The sequence below is a fragment of the Fringilla coelebs genome (genome assembly GCF_963513975.1).
Source record: "Fringilla coelebs genome assembly, chromosome: 8".
NCBI lineage: Eukaryota > Metazoa > Chordata > Aves > Passeriformes > Fringillidae > Fringilla > Fringilla coelebs.
The window spans coordinates 28,826,949-28,839,079 of NC_140066.1; the positions used below are offsets into that span (position 1 = coordinate 28,826,949).

The 12,131-nt window shown below is 38.7% G+C and overlaps 1 protein-coding gene across 1 annotated transcript in view; it reads right to left on the minus strand.

Moving 5' to 3' along the window:
* NRAP (nebulin related anchoring protein) overlaps positions 1-12,131 on the minus strand; it is a 47,633-nt gene that overhangs the window by 16,538 nt on the left and 18,964 nt on the right. Inside the window, exons 16-26 of the mRNA XM_084210616.1 lie at positions 11,854-11,958; positions 10,561-10,668; positions 9,641-9,742; positions 8,931-9,128; positions 8,605-8,709; positions 6,262-6,360; positions 5,134-5,238; positions 4,579-4,686; positions 3,671-3,982; positions 2,519-2,623; positions 387-485 (exon numbers count right to left, since the gene is read on the minus strand). Coding sequence (XP_084066742.1) covers positions 387-485; positions 2,519-2,623; positions 3,671-3,982; positions 4,579-4,686; positions 5,134-5,238; positions 6,262-6,360; positions 8,605-8,709; positions 8,931-9,128; positions 9,641-9,742; positions 10,561-10,668; positions 11,854-11,958 — 1,446 coding nt within the window. The remainder of the gene's footprint in view (positions 1-386; positions 486-2,518; positions 2,624-3,670; positions 3,983-4,578; positions 4,687-5,133; positions 5,239-6,261; positions 6,361-8,604; positions 8,710-8,930; positions 9,129-9,640; positions 9,743-10,560; positions 10,669-11,853; positions 11,959-12,131) is intronic.

Genomic DNA, 12,131 nt, shown 5'->3' on the forward strand with positions numbered 1-12,131 from the left:
GTTTCCAAAGAATATGCAGAAACTGAAATTTGAAAGATCTGTTTGAAAAGGGGAAAGAACCCCGAACATGTTCTTCCTTAATGAATATCAGAAGGCCAAAATTCTTTAAAGGTCAAAGGTCAGTCTTACTCCTAAATTTTACTTCTGAAAATAAATGGGACAGAAAGTGCTTTCTGTATGAAAATCCCATTCACTTCTGTGGGATCTCTTCCCAATCCAAGTTAGAAACATGCTCTTTGTGGGATGCACCACAGCAGAATACAGAAGTTTCATGGTTCCAAAGGATAATCTCAGAGAAAGAAAGAGAGAGAAAGCCAGTGCTTCAATCAGGTCGTTCAAAGAGGATACCACTCTTATAATCATAATGTATATACATTATAACTTACATCCACAGCCTGGTTATAACTAATTCTAGCCTGGATCATCTCAGGAGTGTCTTTAATACTGGTAAACTTCAAAGCATATGGATGCTGACGGTACTTCTTCTGTTGAGCAGAAAAAGATCAAAGCTGTGAATTTTGTGCTGCTCTTTCATGCTATTTGAAAGAGAAAAATCATAGGTTGCTGGAGATTAGAGTGAATTTGTGAACATAATTATTATTCCTCTTTCCTCATCTTTATGTCCTAGGTACTTTCAGATTAATATTTGTTTCAATTCAACAATAACCTTTTGCCAATTAATATTAATCCTTAAATATAAGAAAAATATTCCAAAATCCGGTTCTGCTTGCCTAAATACTCCAGAACTCAGGATTTTAAAATCTTTTCTACATTACTTCAAATAGAGTATGACCAATTGTATTTTTAATTTCCAGTTCCTTTAAGCAAGAAATGATAGACAATTGTAGTGTGTTAATAACTATTTAACTTATTGGTTAGGTGTTAAGGCTACCTCCTTAAACCTGCAGCAAATCTGTGCAGTCCTTGACACAGTACCTAATTGCTATGCAATATCTTCTAGATAATTACATTCATTTTGCTCACTGTTAAGGAATCATAGTAGCTTCTGAGACCTTCTTGGTCTTGTTATATATATATGTAATTAAGGTGTAGGAAGTTCAGTGCTAAAATGACAGTTTTTCCATTTGGCCAGGTCACAAAAAGCTTCTCTTACTGTAGGAGTTGTCTTAAATCCATCAGTACCTTTACCACTTCTCCAAATAGCACATACTAAATTTTCCAAATGCCTGAGATAAACTCATGGCTTGTCATTTTCTTTAAACTGAGCTGTGGCCCACAGAACTTTATTTGAAGCAACATCTTGACCCTTCGAAGACTAAAAATACCAATGTAAAACACACAAACACTTTAAAGTATTATAAACTGATAAGTAATGTTTTGGTTTCCAAAAGTAATATCTTAAAACTGAGCAATCTTACTGAGTTTAACAGGAAATAAAAGTGGTATATGCCTTGTCTTAATCAAATTTGGAGACAAAGTAGAGTTGACCAGAACATCTCTGCAAAAAATTGCTCGAGATTATATCCTGGCAATTGTCTTTTATCAGAATTAGAAGGACTAGTCACTGTATGTATGAAAGGACAAGGCTCATAGGAACCTAACATTACTTAGTACTCACAAAAAGGCTGAGATTAACAACCTAGGGGGTCAAATTTCCACTCAGCAGTTTTCACTACAGAAACCCAAATGGAATACCTATACAGATTCACAGCTACTATACCAGCTGGCATTACTGCAGCAGCTTTTATAAAGCTACCTTGTTTGACACTAGCTGAGGATCTAATTATGATTACATGGAGGGAAAAAAATAGTGTTAGCAATCAGTCAGTTGTGAAAGGATGACTGTATTTTTCTGAGACATCACAGACTGAATGGACACACGAGTCCTGCATCATAGTTATTGAAAAATCACAGGATTCAACCTCTTATAGCAACAGATTTGGCCAGCAGGATTACCTCTGAAATAACAGAAACAGAATATTATGAACCTTTTAACCATTTCCACCAGACCTTCATTTGAAGGCCTTATGGGACAGGCACAGAGTATTCTAGAGTCTGACTTGTCCTGTAAGTGATATTGGTTATAGGGAGAAATAAGGATGAAAACTACTTGGGCTGATAGAAAGCTATAGACAGAGATATCTATATGAATTTCAATAGCTAGCATGAATATATATGAAAAATGAGCAAGAAGGAAATGTGTATCTGTTACAAAAGGAGGTTCTGGGTCCAATGGCTCCATCTTTTCATCATCTCTCCTGTTTTGGTTCATTAAAAAGGTAGGCTAGTGGGTAGCAATTGAGCTCTGTTTGATTGCCATTATTATTCATAATATCATTTGTCACCTACTTTGTTTTTGCAAAGGCTATATGGACTCCTACTGGCATGTGTTTGGTATCTGGTTTCCCTCTAATTACCAGTCCTATCCCGGGTTTTGAGGGCTTTCATGTGGTATGCCTTTTTCTTTCCCCTTTGAGTGGAAATTATTTTAATTTTATACAGACATTTTGCACGCATTATGCAGCGAATTCTGTTACATGCTGTCATGAAATCTCACCTCACTAATGAGTTCTCCTGCCTTCTTAGCCTGTTCCACATTTAATGACCCAGTGGCTATCCATCCAGCTCCTTTCATCCAGTTCAAATCTGCTCTGTATCGGTTCTGACAAAGAAAAGAAAATGTCCTATTGTTGGTGTTCATACACTTAAAGTGCCATTAAAGGATTCAGACAGCTCCAGAACAACAATGAACTCAAATTAGTGCCTGCTTTTGTTTTATTCACTATTGCACAGTTGTAAGGAAAGCAAAAATATACAGAATGAAATAGAAGTATAAGGACTCACCAGCACTTGTGCAATATGCCTTGCAAGGTAATTTTAAAAAGTGGTTACACCTTACTGTTGTTTGCAATTTTTACTCTAACTTCAGTTTTATTGCATATGGAGCCCTCTTTAAAAGATCATCCATGACTTGCAATAAAAAGAAAATGACACTTAGCATTTCCCAAAGCATACTCTTTTGTTTTTCTGGAGAGAAAGCATTTTGGTTTGTTTGTTTTTCCATGCATTTCCTTCCTTCTTTAAGGAAGAGGAGCACAGGAGCAGTTCTCACTTTCCTCACAAAATCTCTCCTATGAGCAGTACTGCATTTCAAATGCTTGGCTGTAAGTCAGGGGTCTCAAAGATGCCACAAAGGTTTCAGCAGCCAGACCTCAGCAAGGCCTGTACACATTTCTATCTCAGTCTCCTCGAAAAGTTCTGACACAACCTCAGAATGGAAAGTTTAACTTAACTGTTTACAGTATCAGACAGTTCATCTGATGGTTACATGTGGACTCCATATGGAATTTTATCACCAATTTTATCACCATACAATATTTAACCTCCCTGCACATTAGGAAACAAAAATAAATGTACATCATATAGGGATCCTAGTGTTTTATTAGCATGTGAAGTAGGCTTTGAAGAAGCCATGCTCATAAATGGAGTTGTAACCCTCCTCAGAAACGCTGCATAACTTAAATATACCTCTTGGGGAAATAAGTGGCTGATATTTACTGTTAATATTCACTGTTTAATAGCTGAAAAATGAGGTGCATAAAGATGTCATGGCATTTCAAGCATAAACATCTGCAGAAAGCCAGCCCTGAGTGAGGCTGAGAATGGGCAGGGTGGGAGAGGGTTGAAGCAGGGGAACTGCTGGACTTACATCACTTTGCAATCCATAGGCCCACTTGGCCCATGCCACTTTCCTGTCGGTGGGCAGGGCTGTGTACTGATGGAGAGAGGTCTTGTATCCTATATCTGTGGCCAGATTCTGAGCCTTTTTGGCATGAACAAGGTTAACCATATCCATGGGGATCTGGAACTGGCTCTTGGTGCCCTCAAAGGCCTTCTTGTACTCCAGATCGCTCTGCAGCTTTGACATCTGCAGGGAATGAGCCATCTGCGAATCTTCCTCCACAGCTTTTACTCCAATGAGCTTGCCCTTCATCTTCTCATAACCCTCCTTATATTTAACCTGTGAAGAAGAAAACAGATCAAGAGTAAATGATTTAAGCTCTATTGGGAGTAAAGCAATGGTCTGCCAGTGGTGTGGCATGCCGAGTCCTCAATACAAAATCATTTGCAAAAGAGAACTGGAATGCCTTAGAAATTAGTGTCTCTAAAGAATAAGCCCTTTCTTGATAATAATATGTTCACAAAAACCTGTAAGAAATATTTTTTTTTGGTTCTCTCTAGGAAAAACAATATTTTTCAGGCACAGAGGTCAGAAGGTTCTTTCAGGAATTTTCTGGCCAGGCAGAGATGTATTAAGTTATGATGTTTCACAGGAGATTTCCACTTCATTTTGAGTTCTAAAATTCACCATCAGGTCAAAATGAGAGTAGGAAAACACAGTCAGCATGTGGGGAAAAGCTCTGAATTGCTCAGAGCAACCCCTCTGACTAATTACAGAATGCCAATCACCCAGACAAGTCCTCCATTGCTCCTTAGCATGAATCGAGTGAGGGTGGCTCAGGGCACTGAGACATATGTGACACATCCCCAACACTAGCAGCAGCCTGGACTGTCAGCTGTCCTCAGAAAAAGGAGGCTGATGGAGACCATACTCACATCACTTGCCAGATCCCTCTTTGCCTTAGCTGTCAAGAATGACAAAGCATCCAAACGAAGCACAAATCCTTTTTCCTTCTGCTTCTCCCAGCTACTCCTGTAGAGTTTCTAAAGAGATGACAACAGCACAGTTTCTTTATTATTATCAATCCTTTCTATTTCTTCTATAGTCACAGTGAAAGCTCTCAAGTAATGAGTCCCTCCTGCACTCCGTGCCCAGAAACAGTATGGCTACAGATCAGAACCTGGTGTCTTCCCTGAAAAATTCTGTAACTGTGGTTACTGCAACCCCAATATCTCCCTGGTTCCAGTGAAGCTGTCAGTGTGCCACTCACCTGGAAGTGTGTGAAAAATGCACAGCTTCAAACTCTAGAAGTGGCAAGTCTTCAGAACAGCAGATGTGACCACTATTTATATAGGAGCATGGAATTAAATTTCAAGTTTTTGTATCTAAAGCATGAGGAACTCCTCTGAGAAAGAACATAACTTTTCCATACAGAACAATTATTTCCCAGCAGCTGTAACTATCACAGGGGTGAGGGAATCACACAGTACCTCACTGATATTGGCAGCATTTGCTTTGGCCAGCATGAAGACAGGGTCATCCTTGCTGATGGTGTACTGATGGAGAAACTGCTCTTTCCCTGACCTGTAGGCAACCTGTCCACAGAAAGCAAAGCAGGGTCAACAAGCAGTACTCCACATTTAATGTTGAAGGAATAGTGGTTAAAACACCCCAAATATCCAAGGATTTGTAAGGGTTAACTTATTTCAGAAAGTTATTCTTTAGCATCTTGAACTTTTGTGTTAAATATGGAGTTAAAAACAGAGTCAGGTTGACTAAACTACTCATGGTTAAATTTCAAGGAAGCTGTGAAACAGCACATATATCAGGATACTTTATTTCCCAAAGTTAGCTACTTATCTAGGTATAAAGCTGACAGCAATTCACATTCTATACAAAATGAATGCAAGAACACATTTCACCCAGTGTTAAACTGCAGCTATTTCTTGTTAATAGGACACAGAAACAGAGAATTCTAGGCATGAAATGAAGAACACTAGCAATTGAATCTGCAGAGAACATTTGTGACCTAAATGTAATTGCTGACACAATACTCTAGCGAGGACTAACATTACAACTTTGAATGAAAACATCAAGGACCTTTTATGATCTGAGTAGAAATCATCCCCATTTTATATCCCAGAGCTACAACAGCAGAGAAATTAATTTCTCTGGTTTAGCCCATGAGGTTCTTGGAGGAGCTGTTGAAAAACTATGAAAATAGGCCCCATTCACATAGTAGTACATTTCTTACATCCTTACATCCTACATTTCTTACAGAAAAAAGAAGTCCCTACTATAAAGCTCAAAATCTATGGTTACTCTTCTGATTTCAGCACACACAGAATGGCAGCTTGTCCAGCACACAGGAGATAAGCACACAAGAGACTCCCAATGGTACTTGATTTTTGTTGCTGTTGTTCTAGTTCAAAGAATTCAAGGAGACAATTAATCAAATAAACAAATAAAATCCCTTAGAATTGATCTGAAGAAACTTTATATATTGAAAGGCTTCATGACTGGGGGCTCTCTTACCACCACACTGGTGTATATGTGTCAGGAATGACCACATTATGCCTAAGCTGCTTGCAAAGAGACAAATTCAGTCAAGGACTCACATCACTTTGAAGTTCCTGGCTTTTCTTGGCGTGCTTGATCTGAGAACTGTCAGCCACACTGGTGAACTTCAGAGCATCAGCCTTCTGCCTGTACTTTTTCTGCAGCAAATTAAAGCAAGTTACACAAAATTTTGTACAGCACTTGCCCTCCCCCAAAAAGAAAGTATCACTTAAAAATACATGAGTGATATAGCCAGAAGTGCCCTGTAAATTCCCAAGACAGTTTTAGCACAGGAATCAACAAGGTAAGCTTCCAAGTACTACCCACTGCTGGTATTTTGAGGTGAGGAGGGCAGTGCACAAGTGTGTGCCAAATGCACTGCTGCTGGCACTGCAGGCATGGATAACTTTGGTGCCAGATGTGCTGTCTACACATCTTACAGGACCTAGGTTGCACACCAACCAGTGAGTGGTTTTCCACCTGGACATGACTTAAATCAGGCCCCAATAAAGCTGATAAGCCACACAGTCAGTGTTACTATCTCATTTCCTTACAAGAGACTTCTCAAGCACATGCATGGGTGGTTCAAGCCACTGAACATATGTTACTGAGATATTTTTAAATTTTTAAGATGATAATTAAATTAGAGCAAGCAGTTTCAGAGTCCTGAAAGTAACTTGAATTCAAAATCTTCCCCTTTTCAAAGCAGAGCTAGGCATAGACATTGCAGTCAAGCCTTTCTGGGATGAACAGCTATGAGAGGCCTCCACTATGCTCAAGTCTCAGATATGGGAAAAAATTTGTTCTTTGTTCATCCTCTGGTGCCAGTACTTATATAAAATCCATTTGAATGGACAAATGTGCATAGTGACTAATATTTTTAGTTTGGTCCATAAGACTGTCCATAGTTTCATTCCATTTCACATTTTGTTTTACATCTGAAACACACTGAAGTGAATGAATGAACTTTGACTTCATAAGGCTTTAGAACAGGCCTGGTTTAAATTAATGTCTTTGCCTCAGCCTTTTGCACCACTCATTTGAGAGCAAGCTAAATATCCTTTCCTTCCTTGAGATGGTACAAGGAAGTGCAGGACTCTGTTTCAAGACCACAATGTGACAGGGGAGACCAAGCAAACTCTACTTGTATCCTCTAACTGCATTCTTATTCTACCAGTTCAGTCATGAAGTGGGGCATTCCACCCAGAAAGGGTGTAAATGCAGTTTTTTTCATTATCTGGCATTTCAGGAGAGAAATTCTTCTGTTTGAACTGATGGGTGAACAGATCAGTTTACACTGTGTCTCTGCTAGGGGAACACAAAATAGAAGTTAAAAAAGCATGCAGCACTTCAAAGAGGTGCTCATCGCTTTATTTCAGAAACCTGGAAGGGAGGGCGGCAGATTAAAAACAGCATGTTTTGTCACCTTGCATGCAACACAATGTAGTGACATCCTGCAAAGAAATGACAAAACACCAGGCTTTGTATGGCAGTAGAGATCTCTAAAATAAGATCCACCAGTCTCCAGTTCAGGTGACTGGCAGCCGTCTCGTGGACTTGCCCAGCGCTGGGATGAACAGGCAGATCATTATGGATTAAATATTTGTGGAAGTGATTATGACTACAGCACACCCCAGAAGCAGATGTCAGTTGCAAGACACCAGATCAGAAGTTGCTGCTCTTCTTTTGTTTCTAAGATGTATTTCTTTCCCCTCATAGGAGTAGTGAGAGGATGTCAGAGACCCAAGGTGTCAGAGACTCTGATCGCCAGGCTTCTGCTCCTCCTTCCAGAACTAAGTGGGATTTTATCCTTCTTGTCAAACTTCCCCTAATTTATCCTTCTTTCTGTTCTCTAGTTTTCCTAGCACTAGTGAGGCTGCTCAGCCATAGCTAAGAAGCTGAGGAAGTTTACTTCCATAAGGTTAATGGCAGCACAGAGCCATGAGTTAATAAAGCAAAAGCAATGAAAAAGCTGAAGCTGCCAGTCAAGTCACAGCCCCTACTTGCCAAGGAGCAAGGACATTTTAAACTATGTCTGACAAATATCTTATTTTTCAATACTGCTCCTTAGAGCCCTTTTGTACTTCATGCAGCACATGAAACTCAATGGAAATTCAATGCTGAATCTGCAACATGGACAGGAGAACGAAAAGAGGTGGAAGCACAAATACAGGGATTTCTACCTCACAGATTAGTTTGAAAATTATATAAAGGGAAAACATAATTTTAATCTTTAACCCAGGATCTTCTAAAGTATAGAATAACTAAATTATGCCCATCAGTTTTCCATTTCTCAGATATTCCTTGTTAGGAATCCCATACTTATTCCACATAGTGTAACGGAATAAGTGTGCATGAACCTTTGAACAAACAACAGACAGAAGCCTGAGAACTTTGCTTACCTCACTGACTAAATCTCCTGCCTTTTTGGCTTGTTGGATATTAAGACTTCCTTCTGTGATACATCCAGCTCCTTTCATCCATGTCAGATCTGCCCTATATTGGAGCTGCAGAGGAAAATTACATTTATTGGCACAGAGAACACGAGAATAATGTTTGCAAGTGAACATGCGCACCCGTTCCAGATTCAAAGCCATTGCAAAAACATTTTTAAAAACCATAGTACAATCAGACAATGTTCATAAGAAACAAGAACTACCATCAAATGGGACAAGGGATAATCTCTTGTGCTGTTTTTAACAGTTAAGCTGGGAGAACATCATCTTACATCACTCTGGAGATCATAGGCCTTCTTTGCCCACTTGGTCCTCATATCCTCTGGAAGCACAGTGTACTCATGGAGTCTGGTTCTGTAATCCAGGTCACTGGCCAGTGCCTGAGCCTTCTTGGCATGCCTCAGGTTGATCATATCCATGGGCAGGTGGAAATGGGCCTTGCTCTCCTCAAAACCCTTTTTGTAGGCAACCTAGACACAGGATTGAAAATAGATTGTCTGTATCAGATATTACAAAGCTGTCTCAAGTCACCCCTCTTGTTTGGTCCTTATGCAGATTAGGCAAAAAAACCCCAAACACATGTAGAAATCAGGTTCTAGGAGGGACAAAACAGATGCCAGGATAAATTTTCTAAATTCTAGAGACATTTTCTCTATTACAGTAAATCTTATGTTTAAACATAGCCTTACAGACTTGAAAGTTCTGTGTAGAAGTGTTTATATGGAGGTTTTAATATGATGATATTTCATTCACATTGAGGTTTTAACTGGATGTTGTTTTCCTGCCCCAAAATAAGGGCACCATTGCCCAAAATCCCCTGCTGTGCAATCATTGCAGACTAACAGATGGTGAAGGAAAGCAATTTTGTCAAATGCTTCCAAGAAATTCTTACAGTGAGAGCAGTAACAATGGTAGATCACACAGCGTTGCTGAAAGTTTCGTAATTACAAAAAACACCTTTTGAGTAAGAGAAATAATTTACCTCACTACTCATCTTGGCCACCTTCAGAGAGTGCAAAAGTCTTGAATCCTTGGTTTCAGTTGTTTTTCCTTTTGTCTTTTCATATTCTTCTTTATATTTAATCTGTCAAAAAAAAACCAGCGCAAATTTAAGAATATTTCCAATTACCCATGAAATAAGCAAGACATTTTTAACTGGTGATTTGGATGGTCAAAATTTAGAAGAGCTGAGTCTGATTCTCCCATTGTCACTTCAAATTTCCCAGATTTTCTCAGAAATTCCAAAGATGCAAGATTAGTCTCATTTATGAGATCTTAAACCTCATTCTTTAAGGCTCAGCCCTCTGAGGTGAACATGCTTATAAACTTTAATTCTTCTGATTAGCTAAATTATCTGTCTCTTAGAAAAATAAGAAATCAATCCAAGCAAGGAATTCAAGACTTAATTTTTTCAATTAGGTGGGATTTTAGAATCCCCACCACTGATGAACATTTTTCAGCTGCAGAAAAAGTATCTCCCTTTTCTCCCTCTCCATGGGTGAAAAATTTTGATATAAGTTGTTTAGAAAGATTTTGTTTGGCTTTTTTTTATATACATGTGTTTATGTTAAGGAAGCAGACTAAAGAAATATGCATTCCCTTTGTAGTAGATGATTATACTATTTTTGAGGCTATAAACAATTCAAAACACTGAATTTCACTATGAGTTAATTATTTAATTTTGCTTCACTCTGTACACACAATTTTAAAAAAAATAATTTTTGGAGAGTGAAATTTCCCAACAGAATCTGAGAAAGTTTCCAACTGCTCATTAGCCATTGAGAAAGATGGACAGCCAAATGCAGGATTTAAAAATCCAGATGAAGTGAACTATGTTTTATTTCCCTGTGCTATAGCTACTTATTAAAAAGAATAATTCCCAGGTAACTAAATGTAACATACATCACTGGCAAGATCCCTTGAAGCTTTGGCAGCAAGTAAAGGCAGAGAATCCAGTTTCATTTCAAAGCCCCTGCCCTTACTCTTCTCCCAGCCTTCTTTGTACTTAACCTGAGAAAGGAAAGACAGCAACATGTCACTAACACAAACACACAGGATTTTCAAACTAACATGGAAATGACTCAGAGAAAAACAGAAGCATAAATATGCTCAGTCCACAAACTGGGGCCTTCTTCAGTCACAGTTCATTGTCATTTTGAGCTAATTAATTGTCTAGGATTGAGTCAAAATTCTATTATTGGAGTTCATAGACACTTGATGTCCCAGAACATTCAGCAAAAATTCACAATTTCAGATAGATGTGGAGGAGGGAGGGTTTTTCAAAATTTCCTCTGGTTATGCCTACCTATGAAAATAGTATAGATCTATAGGAGCTGATCCATAGGCAGAACAGCTAGTGCCTGACAACACTCCACTCATTTCAGCATTTTTCTTTCCCCTCCCCAAACTGTAACCAGTCAAGTCCCACACACTGAATCTGAAGGTGCAGTTCTTCACATGAGAGAGCATTCAAAAGGAACCCAGCTGGTTCCACCCCACAGGGTGAAGCAGAGCTCAGAGCAGCATCCCTCATGGTCACAAGATTGTCTTCAAAAGCACACTCATGAGCCACACTGTCTCACAAACACCCCTGAAATGCATGAGAATCACATCCTTAACTTCTGAAAGTTGGTGGAATTTTTTTAAGTCATAGTTTTCTAAGCTCTTTTTCAAGATTCCACTTGAAATTCCATTAAAGCAAGATCAAATATGCCTTCATCCATAGTCTACGTGCACCTAATGAAGGTAGAAGGTTTTCAGGAAGCCCCAGTTTCTGGATTTGGCTTTTTGCATGTTTATATTTATCCTGCTCTTTATCAAGCCCAACACCAAGTTGGCTGAAGTCACAGTTTCTTTCCATTGACTTCAGTGGACTTCGAATTACTAGAACTGTGCAAATGTTGGTTCTTCATACAAATTTCACCTCAGAAGCAGTTAATTTTGTGGAGTGAATACTGATTTACTGATTTAAAGAAATTCATTCCATCAGAAAACATTTTGGGAAAAAAAATCTAGAGGTTTCACTGTCCTTGAAATTGGATCTCTGTCTATTCTGAGCACCATATTTCATGTTGTTTAGTACAAAGCCAAATGATAAATGCTAAATGCTTCCAGAAAGTGTGTCATCATCTTTACATGAATTTCAGTCTATTAACAGCATCATGAATGTCAGTATTTCCCCAGGGTTTGACTTACCTCACTGTATAACTCAGCATTGGCTTTGGCTTTCACTAGCAGTGGTACATCCTGAGGTAGAGTGTAATTTGATTTTGTTTTCTCATACTGGGCTCGGTAGTTCACCTGTGTATGTTGAAAAGGTCAGCAAGAAATTCAGTTATTTCTAACTTAAAAGAAATATAACAATTAGACTGAATGATTGCTGTTAAATTTCAGGTTATTGGTGCCATAAATTATAAATACACTCATAGGAATTAGTGATGCAAGTATGAAGGCTTTAAGGCTAACTTTTACTT